We start from the raw sequence: 15,337 nt of genomic DNA, 5'->3' as shown, positions 1-15,337 counted from the left end.
GTTACAGATATTATGATTAAAATTTGTTTGGAATGATAGACCAAATGAGATAAAGAGAAAATAGTGGCTTGAATATTACAGACATACAAAAGTACATACTTGCTCTAAAACTGCCATGGTTGAGAATCAGAAAATCAGAACAACAAACCATTAAAAAAGCAAATACTGTGACAGAAATGTACTCATCCCTGGAATATATTGAAAGATATGGACAAATCTTTGTGAGCCACTACTGGATATTTAACCTTTCTGACTTAACATATTCAGAGCATATCAAACATATTATAGCTATGTCAGACCTAGGAATGGAAGTGAACTGATTGCAGAACCCATTTTTTATCATGAAAGTTTGGAAGTAGGTAACAGAATCATAAAACAACACAAATAAATAGAACTGAAAGTCGGTAATAGAATCATAAACAACACAAATTGATAGAATTGAAAGTAGGTATAATAAAATCATAAACAACACAAATTAATAGAATTGAAAGTAGGTATAATAAAATCATAAAACAACACAAATTAATAGAAAAAGGGACATATTGCATAGGTCTGAAACAAAATGTTGAGTTTAAGACATATGAAGAGTTTATAGCAGGATTAGATAAACAATATGTCATTACTTACACAGGTTTGGTATGTTCAGTTAAGCAATATGCAAAAGAGTTAGACAAAAAACTAACAGATAACAACAGTAGTGCACAAAGTATATGTTGTATATTGCAAAGCATTGATAGTATACAAGAATGATGATAATCAAAATTGCTGGACAAGATGGTTTGAATATTAAATGTTGACATACTGTGAGGAAAAGTACTTATCAAAATGCACAGACATAAAATTGAAATGGCTGCAAATAAGAAATGTTCCAAGGATTCTTGCTACAAATGTAGTTTTAAATGCAATGGATAGCAACCATGTGCATGTTGTGAAACAGTGCACTGAATGCTATTGACCTTTTCTTTTATGGAATTGTCAACATGCCAGAAGGCTTTGGAATTTATTGGAAGATTATTTTATGAAAAATGTGTAAACTCCTGCAGCATGATTTCAAAATACATTGTGTTGTTTGGTGTTGATGAAACCATAAAAACAGACAGACATCTTTATTTTTTGTTAGTGTTACAAAAAATTATAGGGACAAATGTCGGATTGGAAAAGGTGTACAAAATATATATGTATATCAGAGGCATCTGAGCACACGTTTTGAAACGAACAATATAGTGCTAAGCTACACTGCAACCTGTCCACGTTTAATGCCGATTGAGAATGTTATAAACCAGTATTTTGTATGGAAAACAACTAGGGAGTATGTAACAAGAGTCATAATGGGAACATGTTGGTTATTATAACCTTTTAATAAAAATGGAATTGCTGCGAGACTTCCAGCTTGTTTTTGTGTAGATGATTTTTTTTCTTTTGTGTGTGTAGGTGATCTACTGCAACTTTACTTCTTTGTTGGAGGTGGTGGAGGTGTATGTTTGAGCATTTTTCTTTTTTCCCCCCCCGTTTTCTGTTCCCATTTGTTTTCCCTTCAAATGTTTGTCATTGAATTAATGAAAAAAGAAAAAAAAGCAGCAAGACATGATTAACTCACTCAGAACGGCCAGTCCTCTCTTCTCCTCTACACAGACCCCTCGGATGTCCAGTGGGTGTCTGAATGACCCAACCTTTAGCTTCTGTCGTCAGAACTGTGGTATTCTTTGTCAACATTCACCTCTTCAGTATAAGAGCGTTCCGCTTGCAATAGTTTGATGATGGTAATTGGGATGAAACGCTGTTAACGTCGTCCCTTTCGACGTTCGTATGGAGAGAGTTAAGCACTGGCTGACAGAGGAGATAATTCTGGGCTTCATGATTACTTTCCATTACTCATGTCCTTTGTTTCAAATTCATGGCATGTGTAGCCATACCTTGCATTGTGTGCAAGACCAGGATTAAGCATGTGTAGGAAACTTATTTCAACTTTGACCTTGGTAAAGATAACAATGTAAAAAAACCCTTTTCTCCTGTCTATACTTATGTTGTTGTTGTTGTTGTTGCTTATTCTTCATTTTTGTCAAATGTTCATGTAAGAGACAGAAGTGGAAAGAAAATAAATGAAATAAAAATTAATTTGGATAAAAAATTTTAAAAAAAGAACATACAGTTTCAGTTTCTCAAGGAGGCATCATTGCGTTCGTACAAATCCATAAAGGCTATACCACATCTGCTAGGCAGATGCCTGACAGCAGCAAAACCCAACACGCTTGTCAGGCCCTCAGTGCATGCTTATATATTTGTGTGCCTGTCAGACTGGATCTCTTTTTACATAATTTTGCCAGAGGACAACACTCGCGTTGCCATGGAAAGAACATACAGCGAATGTGTGCAGTCTGGGACTGGCAGACTGCATGACATACTGTTGTGCTGAGAAATTCTGTACATGTACAGAAATTTGTGTTATCCGATCAAAAAGATAGATACAGAAACTAAATTAATCAAATGCAAGAAATCTCCGCTCTTCCTCTGACTGTTACCTTTTGAAACTTCCTTGTGTCAATTCAAGAACCTATGGTGAACGTTTTTTCTTCTGTGCTGCTCCTCACATCTGGAACAACCTTCCTCATCATATCTGTGCATCTGATACTATCTCTGCTTTTCGCTCATCACTAAAATCTCATCTTTTTAAAACCTATCTATAAGCACTCTCAGCTTCCTTGTTCTCAAACACCACCCATGTCAGCTCACTTTGGATGTATTTAGAGTGGGAGAGGGAGAGTGTGTGTGGGGAGCGGGCGGGGGGTGGGGGGAAGTGGTTTTGAGAAAGAGTTGGTCATGAATGATTTATGTAATTTTGTAATATTTTTATAGCAGAGCAGAACATGATGACATTCACACACATACATAAACATATGCATCTCCCTCTCGCACAGAAACACACACATAGACACACACACTTACTTTTGAACCAACATATTTGGCAACTATTAATTGTTCAAACACCATGAAATTTAAAATAAAAAATCACTGTGTTTTCCTGTGTTTTATCACACAACAGTGTATTAAAGTTATATATATCAATATTATTCTCATAAACTGTAGTACCTTGGGAGGCTTAAAACATTTAACCATGGAATGATGTAATGACTGAAACATTCTGATAGCATAACAAACTGCACATTATTATACCATTATCATAATGAACATGATATTTTTTGCTCTTCATTTAAGGTTCAGTCTGTTTAGATCTCCTCCACAAACATGTATGGATTATATCTGTGTACTGTCTGTACCTTTAGCATTTACAATAATTACAACATATTCATTTTCCAATTTCTATGATCAAACTTTTAGTCAGTCAGTGTCTGTTCAAAATCACAAGTTCTCATTACTTAATAGCATGACTGAAGTTTTAGAATAAACTGGGTTTTCTATCTAACACCTAGAGATACAGACAACCAAGAAAACTTATAGCACATGTGTACACACACACCATACTCATCTAATTTCACATGTGGAAAGACATGAAATGAAGGTACTACTACTGCTGCACCCACATAATGAAAATAAAAAACAATTCACATCCTTCTCAGCTTTTCAGTCTTTATCACACTTCAAGTTCATCAAGCAACTTTCAAAACAAACAGATATCTTTGTCACATCCTCACTTTTACATGTAGCAGGTCATTCACAAACCTAACTGATTAAAAATTGTGTTTCAGACAAAAACAACAAGAACACAAGTTTCAAAGTTTCAGTGTCTAGGATGCTTTTGATGCAAAAAATGGCAGCCCTCTGACATAATCATCCATTTTGGTTCTGAAGAGTTCACTGGTGATTGGCTCGCCAAGTTCTGTCAGCGGGTTCTTCACAACATACTCCACATAGATCTGCAACACATGGATCCACAAAACATATGAAAACACGGATGCATGTATGCATATACATTCATATGAATACACACACACACACACACACACACATACACACTTCCAGTAAAATGGTGATGATTGGCTGAAAACAAACAGTTTCAGTTTCAGTAGCTCAAGGAGGCGTCACTGCATTCGGACAAATCCATATACGCTACACCACATCTGCCAAGCAGATGCCTGACCAGCGGTGTAGACCAACGCACTTAGGCCTTGAGAGAGAGAGAGGGCTCGTCCGGGATTGAACTCACTGGACAAACTTACTTGAAAATGACGCAGGGTAGAACACAATGTCCAACTATACTTGGAGATTGAGACATGGTACATCTTTCTGAAACTTATGTATGGTACAATAATTGGTCTTTTTTTTTTTTTTTTTTTTTTTTGCTGCCCCATCATCTGCACTGTTTCAGTGGTATCACTCCCACACACTCATCCTGAGTCCCCAATACATGGCCACACCTGGGTTTGTCCATCACAGTCCAAGAGTCAGCAGTTCAAAGGGAACCACTGATGTTAGGTCACCAGAAGGCCACACACCGGAAGAGACCCTGCACTGCTGCTGAGTCACTTCAGTGGTGTTCAGCAGCGCCTGTTCTGATATAGCCTTCGCCTTACCTCTTGGATGAACAAGAGAGGCAAGGCCTTCAAGACTCACTTGTGATACACTTAAAAAAAAAAAAAAATCTAATCATTAAAATGTGTTCTCTATTTGTTATTATAAAGCTTTGGGTAAAAAAAAAAAACAAGAAAGAAAAAAAAAAAAGAAAAAAAAGTCCTGACGGCAGATTCGAACCCCGTGTGTTCGGGTGAGAAGAAACTGTCTTACCCAATACACTATCGTGGCTCCTTAACTGACGTTAAAAAATTTCACATTTAAACATGCTTTTTTATGGGTGATAAATCGACTGCGGTATTTGCAGTGAGAATGCTGTTTAAATCATATTATTCTGGTGTATCTTGGCATTCAAAAAATCTTTAAGGGCAATTAAAAATTCTTTTTCAGTCCACGGTAAAGGAGACATAGCTACTGCTGCAATCACACTGCAACATTTAGCCGTTTTCTCTGGATCTAGATAGATGTACAAGTTTAGTTACACCAACCGGGAATGTACGACATGGTCGATTCAATTTCTCTTATGTTCAATCTAGTTTTAGTCGATATGAAAATTGAGTATTTTGTTAAACTAATAACATGTAGAGCCAAGTACAAGTTCTTCTAAACGTCATATGAAGTGAAAAGGACTTCATTTTGAGAAAAGTCATGACTGGAAATTTTTACGTTTCATCAAGGGTATTAACTCTCATGGTTTATTATTTTTAACTGTGAATTCCAACTGATTTTGTTGATATTTTTATGACAGTTTGGGGCATAATCCAGTAAGTGATGAGGCGTTCACAAATCTTTCTCTGAATAAATATTTAACGGTCTCCATCTCCAACTTTCCATCACATGTTATCGTGTATTGTCAATTGAATATAGGATTGAACGGGCAGGTCAGCAACTTGAAACAAAATGGCGTCCTTCGCGTTCGCGAGGAATATGAGCACGCGCTTTGAATATGTATAAATATGTGTACGCAATTAATTTTTGCCCATGACCTTCAGCCAACAGATCTATAAAGTCCACTCATAGTATTGATTTTAGTATTTTCCGAAAGAGACCACTTGGGCGAATGAACATAGTGAAAGCCCTGTACACTGAGAGTAAAACACACAAGCTTTTTATGTATTGAGTATAATTTCAAAATGTAATGTTTAAGATGATAAAGATCAGTTTAAAGCAAATTAACCCCCCTAGCATTAATTACATATTAATTTCCCTTTTTTACTATCTGCACCAAAGACATGCACCAGAAATATAACTTCCATGCTTATCAAAAGAAGTTCCTGTTTGAACAAAAAATGATAAAAATGACTGCTCAGATCAAAGTGCCAAGTTTAGAGAATTAAAAAAAATATAAATATAACAGTAAATTCAGTTTGCATATAATTTGGCTTTTTTTGTGCCCATCCAAGAGGTGCAATATTGTTTCAAACAAGATGACTGGAAAAAACTGAATTTTTCCTATTTTTATGCCAAATTTGGTGTCGACTGACAAAGTATTTGCAGAGAAAATGGCAATGTTAAAGTTTACCATGGACATACAGACAACCGAACACTGGTGTAACAGGCCAGATCTTACCCTGGCCAGAATTTACCCCCGTAAGAACTGGCCTAGATCAGAGTTCACCCCCTAAGAACTGGCCTAGATCAGAGTTTACCCCCGTAAGAACTGGCCTAGATCAGAGTTCACCCCCTAAGAACTGGCCTAGGCCAGAGTTTACCCCCGTAAGAACTGGCCTGGGCTACATCTTACCTGGGGTATAGTTTAGCCTAGGCTAGTTTATATCCTCTGGGCCATTTCTTACCCCCTCTCTTTTCTCTGAAATACACTGATATTTGAAGAGTGCCAAGATTAACAACATTAGAATGAAGGGTATGTGAACTGCGAGGAATATATTTCACACAATATTTATTACCAATGGGCTTTTATTCAAAACTGGAAAGTAATCAATGAACTTCTTGCTTGGATAAAACTATTGTCATACACTGCATGCCAACTAGGTCACTGTTAACCTCTCTGATGTTGTCTGAAAGTGAGCATGATGTGAGTGGGCGTGGCATGGCACGTAAAGGACATACGTGTGTGTCTGTGGGTGGGTGGGGTGATGGTGTGTGTGTGTGTTTGTCTGTGTGTGTGAAAATAGACGCTAAGGTCACCAAAGCCAGTGCCGCCTTTGACAGACTCCGTGAGAACGTCTGGGAGCAGAAAGGTCTCAGCTCTACCACTAAGCTGAAGGTTTACTGTGCAGTGGTCCTTACCACCCTCCTTTACACCAGCGAGACCTGGACTGTCTACAGCAGACACACCAAACAGCTCAACCTGAGCTGTCTCTGGAGACTCCTCTACATCAGGTGGCAGGCAAAGTCCCCGACATGGAAGTCCTGGGATGAGCTGGCCTCTGCAGCATCTAAACCCTTCTGCAGAATGTTCAAGCCATGTGAGCTGGACATGTGGTCAGAATGTCAGACAGCCGACTGTCTAATCAGCTGCTGTGTCAGGGCAAGCGCTCAGTTGGAGGACAGAAGAAACGCTACCAAGACTGCATCAAAGCGTCCCTCAAAGTCCACGTGGGAGACACTTGCTCTGGACCGTCCAGCTTGGCAGCATAATCACCACAAGAGCCAATGCAGCTGAAGCCTGGAGCATCACCAAAGCACACCGAAAGCGTGCTGTGCGCAAGGCTCGAGCAGCATCCACTGCCACAACAGCACCCACTCACTTGTGTCCCACATGTGGGCGAGACTTCAGGTCCCAGATTGGCCTCACCAGTCACCTCTGGACCCACAGCCACCGATCTTCCATCTGACTCTTGAAGCCATGGTCATCTTCGAATCCGAAGGACGAACATCATCACATCACTTTTTTGACGAACATCATCATATCACTTTTTTGCATTAATTGCGAAGTGGCTTGAGAGTTGGAAGTAGTTATATAAATTCCCATTCTTCTTCTTATTATTATCATCATCATCATCAATCATCACCATCATCACTGATGTAAATGTGATACAGACTGGTTGGGTGAGCGAAGTGTACACAGGGGGTATATTCCAGCCAGGAAGGATAAGAAATGGCCTAGGCCGGTTCTTACCCGGGATAAAAAGTGGCCTTGGCTACTTCCTACCTGGGGTAAGAACCAGCCAGGGATAAGTTTCGGCCTGTATGTATGTGTGTGTGTGTGTTGCACATGTGAGTGTGCCCACCTGTGCATGCGCTGTGTGTGTGTGTGTGTGTGTGTGTGTGTGTATGTGTGTGTGTGCGCATGCGGTGTGTTTGATGTGTGTGTGTGTTTGATATGTGTGTGTGGGTGTGCATGTGTGTGGTGTGGTTAGTGTGTGTGTGTGTGTGTGTGTGTGTGTGTGTGTGTGTGAGTGTGTGTTTGATGTGTGTGTGTGTGGTGTGTGTGTGTGTGTGTGTCTGATGTGTGTGTGTGGGTGTGTGTGGTGTGGTGTGTGTGTGCATGTGTGTGCATGCATGTGTGTGTGTGTGTGTGTGTGTGTGTGTGCGTGCATGCGTGTACATGCATGCGTGTTGCGTGTATGTGCTGCACATGTGTGTTTTTTTTGTGTGTGGGGTGTGTGTGTGTGTGTGTGTGTGTGTGTGTGTGTGTGTGTGCATGCATGTTGTGTGTGTGTTTTTTTGTGGGGGGGGTGTGTGTTTGTGTGTGTATGGGTGTCTGAGTTGTGTGTGTGTGTGTGTGTGTGTGTGTGTGTGTGTGTGTGTGTGTGTGTGTTGTGGGGTGTGTGTGCATGTGTTCGTGCGTGTGTAAGTGCAAGACATGTAGTAAGAGTTATCAAGAGAAGTGACTACATGCAAGCAATGGGTCACTGGTCACCCACAAATACAATGTCTGGTGAGATATAGTAAGGTAAACTCCTATATATATATAAAAGTCATGGGTGACTGGTCATTCACGAAGTCTGGCAAGGTATAGTAAGCTGAACGCCTATATAAAAACCATGGGTGACTGGTCACTGAGGAGGTACTCCATGTGAGTTTAAACACAAGGTACAGCGCAGATAAACATACTTCGGACACCACTTGCTAAGCCCCCTTCTGATGACAATAATGGCTTAGTTGTGGAGCCAGACTGAGTGAGCGTCCCCCTAGAATGGAGACTGCCACCAGTCTCTCCAATGACAGTCCCCTATGAGTCCACCAAACTGAAGACTTTGACAAGACTCACCCCAAGCATGGAAGTGGAGGGGTATTGAAACTGAGGTCACCATGAGAACAGGGTATGAAAGGTCACATAATTTGGGTCTTGTTTATAAAAATATATACTGATGATGAAGGAGGAGGATGACAATGATGCTATGGAGGCCCATTTAGGTTTGGGACTATGTGACAAGGCTGTACTCGACGCTTCCTGTCATAATGATATCCCGGTGTTCACCAGGCCTGAGAGATACAGACACTTGTAGTGTTGGTCATGAAAATAGAGCAACAGATCCAAAGACGCATTCGTGAAGTGGATGAAACTTAACTGTGTGGTCCCAGTCTTCCCATTTAAACACACAGAAGACTCAAGTCTGGGTAGGAACCGGCTGCTGGCCAAAAAACCCACCTCAGCTGGGATTCGGACCCATCAGTCCGGAACACTAACCACTTCTCCCTGGCAGCTGGTAGCAAAGCAGATTTTATGCAGCAAGTCATGGAAAGCAAGAAGGGATTTTCAACATGAGGAACAAAGCATCAAAACAAGTCACAGGCATTGATAAGGTGTCATACAAAGCCTACCCCTTCTACTTCTAGCAGCAGTGAAAGAGGCAATGACAAAAGCAGGAATTTAGGATCCCAAAATCTTTCTGATTTTGGATGTGGACATTTTTACAAAATTCAGCACAAAACATGAAGGACAAGCTGGAAATAACAACAATGAAATCAATACCCAGAACACAAGGAAAAAACCTAGTTGTTATTGTGTAATTGGTAGTGTTATTGTGAAAACAAAATCATCATCAAAATGATCTGACTGGATGCAAAATCCACTGGGTATACTCTGAGCTACCAGCATACTAGATTATCATGTTCAAGAGATTCTGCAGAAAATACATGTACAGAGATTGTGCCCAGGTGTTCATACAAGAATAATGGAAGAGATCTGCAAGGAATTCCAACGAAGGTACAAACAATGAAAAAACATACACACGAAACTGGAAAAAAAATGTCTTCATGATGCCATCAAAAGTGATGTTGCTGACAATGACAATGATGAAGAATAAATGCACAGATGAGATAGCTGAGGGGCTGGTCAATCCACCAGATTCAACTAGAAAACAGAAATTTGCCAACCCACTGCAGAAATGTCAGGTCGTCCACAGAGACTGCACATGCCAAAGAACAAAGTGCAACACATAGAGAAGCAACAGAAAGATCAAGCTGCAAGCTGTAAGACTCCAACACCACCATCATCTGTCAATGCACATCACTGAGAACAATGCTTTGAGCAAGAATAACAACAGTGACAACAGCAGCACAAACAGCCACAGCAATTATGACAGCATGAACACAGATTAACACAGGTGCTCTGCCCCATGTTGTCATCTTACATGACTCAGTGCTGAAAGCGGTCAATGAAAAGAGATTTAACAGATCCTATGGACTTAATGTTGTGAAACAAAAGACCAGTACAATCAATGTCTACAAAAACAACTGTCAAAGGATGATGCACCTTTTGCCATCAGCTTAAAACTACAACAGCTGAAGATGCCACCAAAGAATTCATCAATACTGTGGATGACACACTGCAGAAACACCTTAGATGAAAAGTTGTTGTCAGCAAGGCTGAACCAACCAGAAACACAGCTAAAAGGGAAAAAGAATTGTATAACACTCTGGTCTTCTCCACTCTGCACACAAACCCAAGAGTAACATTTATAGACCATTGCAACAAAATGAACACGACAGGTTAGAGGCTCTTTCACTGTGATATCCACTTGTCAGACACAGAACAAACATCATTGCCAGCAACAGCAACAGGCATCTCAACAATAATCCAACTGTCAGAAAAACAGACAATGGCAACAACAAAAAACCAACAGTGAGAAACAAGAAACCTACACAATAATGAAATCTTCCACAACCACAGAAAAGGTTATCACCATGGCACTAACTCCTTTAGGTGGGTTGCCAGTAGTTTTTTCTTCTTTTTTTCCCACATTATTTTTTGCTGTGCTACAGCTGTCCTGTTTCCCTCACAGGTCTTGGTATCTTTATGGATATGGAGTGGGTCTTGGTATCTTTATGGATATAGAGTGGCTCCACCTGTTTCCCTCACAGGTCTTGGTATCTTTATGGATATAGAGTGGGTCTTGGTATCTTTATGGATATAGAGTGGGTCTTGGTATCTTTATGGATATAGAGTGGGTCTTGGTATCTTTATGGATATAGAGTGGCTCCACCTGTTTCCCTCACAGGTCTTGGTATCTTTATGGATATAGAGTGGGTCTTGGTATCTTTATGGATATAGAGTGGGTCTTGGTATCTTTATGGATATGGAGTGGGTCTTGGTATCTTTATGGATATAGAGTGGGTCTTGGTATCTTTATGGATATAGAGTGGGTCTTGGTATCTTTATGGATATAGAGTGGGTCTTGGTATCTTTATGGATATAGAGTGGGTCTTGGTATCTTTATGGATATAGAGTGGCTCTACCTGTTTCCCTCACAGGTCTTGATATCTTTATGGATATAGAGTGGCTCTACCTGTTTCCCTCACAGGTCTTGATATCTTTATGGATATAGAGTGGCTCTACCTGTTTCCCTCACAGGTCTTGGTATCTTTATGGATATAGAGTGGCTCTACCTGTTTCCTGTAGATCTGCTACTGGTAACCTGTAATCCAGTACAACCTGTTTAGGGTTGGGTTGCCGGCGACTAAACCGGCACTCCCACTGCTCCCTTCCGGGACTGGTGAGGCGGGTGGCTAGACACCCTTATGGAGATCCATAAAAGGGCGTCGGCTCAGGAGAGCCGCCGCCGGCCATCTAGCTCCACTGTGCTGTGTGCATGCCACACGCAGTTGGCCCCCGGGGTGTGTCTACCCATGCATGCGAAGTCTGGATCCGGCAGAATCTGTGGAAGAAACCTATCGGTTCAACAGAGAGGAAGGCGGTTACAGCAACGCACTGTGGAGTGCAGAGAGCAAGATGAGACACCGAAAGGATATCTTGGTCATCCACTGCATCCGTGCTCATCCTCCAGTCATCTCGACTTGGTCTTGCCACTGGAAATTGGTGGACCCAGACGAGAGAGTGAGGTCGACGTTGCGCAACTCCTCTTCACTTTAAACAAACTCATCGCGCAAGTCATCAGTCATCCTTACTGACCTTTCATCCTTCATCATTTCATCACCCCCAAGTCCTGTGGCGACAGGCGAGCGACGAAACGACAGGTGTGGGTACACTGGCAGTCGCAGCCGCAGACCTGCACGCAGGTGGCTCAGGCCATAGGGTCGTTCTTCGTCGACAGGAGCAGCGATGGAGCTCAGCAGCCGTCTGAGTGTCTGAGCAGCCCTCTTTAGGAATGCACTGCTCACCTCCCTAGCATGAGGAAGGGGCTAGAAAAGGTGCCCTAAAAATTGCCTGCTCCATATCACCCTGGCCAGCATACCGCGGCTGGCGGGGACCCTACATCAGCGGTCGAAACAAACAGAAAGAAAAGAAAAAAACAAGGATCGTTCCTCTCACCATTGGTGCTTGGAACATAAGACTCTTCTGGACAGAGATAACGCGGACAGACCCCAAAGGAGAACGGCACAAGTTGCATCCGAACTCGCCAGATACAACATTGACATTGCAGCCTTGAGTGAGACTCGGCTTGCAGGCGAAGGCGAGCTCTGTGAACGGGGATCTGGTTACACCTTCTTCTGGAGTGGACGAGGAAGCGAAGAGCGACGTGAGGCTGGTGTTGGTTTTGTAGTAAAAACAGCACTTGTCAGCAAGCTAGCTGGAATCCCAAAGGGAGTCAACAATAGGCTTATGACCATGAAACTCCCACTGGCATCTGGCCAGAAGCACCTCACCATTGTCAGTGCCTACGCCCCAACCATGACCAACCCGAATGAAGTGAAGGCGAAGTTTTACGAGGACCTTCACTCTGTCATTGCTGCTATCCCTAAAGCAGACAAGCTCATCATTCTTGGGGACTTCAATGCTAGAGTTGGCTCTGACTACATCTCCTGGGATGGAGTGATTGGAAAGCACGGTGTGGGCCACTGCAACCCAAATGGATTGCTTTTGCTTCAGACTTGTGCAGAGCATGAACTGCTGATAACCAACACAGTTTTCTGCCTCCCTACCCGTAACAGGACGTCATGGATGCACCCTCGCTCAAAGCATTGGCATCTCATCGATTACGTCATCGTCAGGAAAAGGGATAAATGAAATGAAATTATAGTGCTTAGAGCCTCGCCGACCACTAAGGCCATCTCAAGGCTATCGCCGCGTTAATAACTACTACAAAGATAAAAAAAACAACCAATTAAAACGAGTCACCACTTCAACCTTTCCACTCCAAAGTTAAAAAAAAACTTCCATAGTTTAAAACCTTCAAATCTGGTTAAAAATGTTCACTTCTTTTAAGAAGTCCATCAGCGCCCACGGAGGGACATCACGAAACAAAGTCTTCAAAGAAACCGCCGTGTAATGTCTGCGTCTAACGTCATGCAGATCCCAACAGTCAAGGAGCACGTGTTTCACGGTGAGAGGCTCTTCACAGGGAATGCATCGAGGGGCCTCCTCCCCCTTCAACAAGTAAGAATGAGTAAAAAAAGTGTGCCCCGTACGCAGTCTGCACAGCACAGACTCCTCCTTTCTGTTCTTCACCCCCGAAGGGAGGGTCTCTTTTAGGTCTGGACGGATCTGGAAGAGCTTGTTGTCCGTCTGGGTGTTCCACTCCTCTTGCCAAAGATCCTTAATGTAACTGTTCACCTTCCGCTTCATGTCTGTATAGGGTACAAAGGATCTGGATAGTTCTTTCTTTGCAGCGTTCCTGGCCAGCAGGTCCGCCCTTTCGTTACCACGAATGCCAACATGTCCGGGAACCAAGGCCAACACAACCTCGTATCCTTTCTTCATTGCGAGAGTAAAATCTTCATAAAATTCCAGCAGTTTGGGATGAGTGATATTCCTGCAGGCGATCGCCTCCAGGGCTGACAAGGAGTCGGAAAAGATCATGAATCTCTTTTGTTTCGAAGAGAGAACCATTTTTACCGCCAGAACCAGTGCGGTCAGTTCCGCAGTGTACACCGAGCTGTCAGACAGGATGTGCTCCGTTGAGGGCCGGTCAGGAAAGGCGGGACAGAACGCAGATGCAGCGACTCCGTCCTCTGACTTGGAACCGTCAGTGAAGATGCTTTGAAAAGTGGGGAATTTGGAGCAGAGTTCCGAAAAGTAAGTTCTGTAGGCCAGAGAACTGGTGGTGTCTTTACGGTATGAGGCCAGATTGAATCGGACCTCAGGTGTTGTAAAGGTCCACGGAGGGCTGTCAGGGAACTTAGAGAAATCTGAGATGCCACCGACATCCAGATCGGCATTTTCTAAGTGCAGCTGAATGCGGAGTCCGAGAGGAAGTATGCAGTTTGGGTTGTCTGTAAATTTCTTATCGAAAGGGTTGTTGAATACAGCGTCGTAAGCAGGGTTTGTAGGTTCAGAAAACAATTTCAAATAATAATTCAGGGTCAGCTTCAGTCTGTGGTTGGAAAGAGGCGGTTCCCCCGCCTCTGCGTACAGGCTGTGCACAGGGGTGGTGCGGAAAGCACCTAAGCTGAGACGGAGCCCTTGGTGGTGTACAGGGTCCAACAGTTTCAGGTAGGATGGTCTGGCCAAGCCGTATACCACACTTCCATAATCCAGTTTGGACCGGACCAGGGCTCTGTAGAGGTGCAAGAGAGTTCTCTTATCAGCACCCCAGTTCGTGTGTGCCACAACTCGGATGATGTTCAGGGCTTTTTGGCAAGATACTTTCAACTGTTTAATATGGCTGAGGAAGTTCAGCTTCTGATCAAAGACGACCCCTAAAAATCTGGCTTCCTTGACCGCCGGGATGGTGGATTTTCCCAGACGGATTTCAGGGTCCGGATAGAACTGGCGAAAATTATGAAAATGGATGCATTCAGTTTTGGAGGACGAAAATGTGAAGCCATTCTCCTCTGCCCAACACTGGATTTTGTTGACGCAGAGCTGAAGCCGTCGCTGGATGCTGGCGTACGTGCTGCCAGTTGCATATAAGGCAAAATCGTCCACGAACAGCGAGCTGTCCGATCCCCTCTGAACGGACTGAACGATGTCATTAATTTTGATGCTGAAAAGAGCCAGCGACAGGATGCTCCCTTGCGGGGCACCCAGTTCCTGCTCGTGAATGTCGGACAGGGTGGTGCCGAGTCTCACCTGGAATTGTCTGTCTTGTAAAAAATTGTGGATGAACTGAGGCAAGTGTCCTCGGAAGCCGAGCTTGTGCAAGTCCGAGAGAATACCAAATTTCCACGTGGTATCGTAAGCTTTCTCCAAGTCAAAAATATGGCCACCACATGTTGTTTGTTTACAAAAGCATTTCTTACAGTGGTTTCCAGACGAACCAGATGGTCAACGGTAGAGCGATGCTTGCGGAAACCGCACTGTTCTTTCGCCAGAAGGCCGTTGGTCTCTAGTTTCCACATCAGTCTACCGCTGACCATCTTCTCCATCAGTTTGCAGATGCAGTTGGTCAGTGCTATTGGGCGGTAGTTGGAGGGGTTCGAGGGGTCTTTTCCCAGTTTCGGCAGCGGGATTATGAGGGCTTTCCGCCAGGAGGGTGGAAAAAAGCCTGTGACCCAGATG

At 42.8% G+C, this 15,337-nt stretch overlaps 1 protein-coding gene across 2 annotated transcripts in view; it reads right to left on the bottom strand.

The window, feature by feature from the left end:
• Positions 1-2,939: 2,939 nt before the first annotated feature.
• LOC143275514 (trafficking protein particle complex subunit 1-like) overlaps positions 2,940-15,337 on the bottom strand; it is a 35,616-nt gene continuing 23,218 nt past the window's right edge. For both annotated transcript variants that reach the window (XM_076579683.1, XM_076579685.1), the window contains exon 4: positions 2,940-3,872. In XM_076579683.1, the coding sequence (XP_076435798.1) occupies positions 3,744-3,872 (129 nt within the window). In that variant the 3' untranslated portion in view covers positions 2,940-3,743. The remainder of the gene's footprint in view (positions 3,873-15,337) is intronic.

The sequence above is a fragment of the Babylonia areolata genome, chromosome 30 (genome assembly GCF_041734735.1).
Source record: "Babylonia areolata isolate BAREFJ2019XMU chromosome 30, ASM4173473v1, whole genome shotgun sequence".
Classification (NCBI taxonomy): domain Eukaryota; kingdom Metazoa; phylum Mollusca; class Gastropoda; order Neogastropoda; family Buccinidae; genus Babylonia; species Babylonia areolata.
Note: the sequence above shows the minus strand (reverse complement) of the source record. Positions and strands in the feature narration are given on the sequence as shown.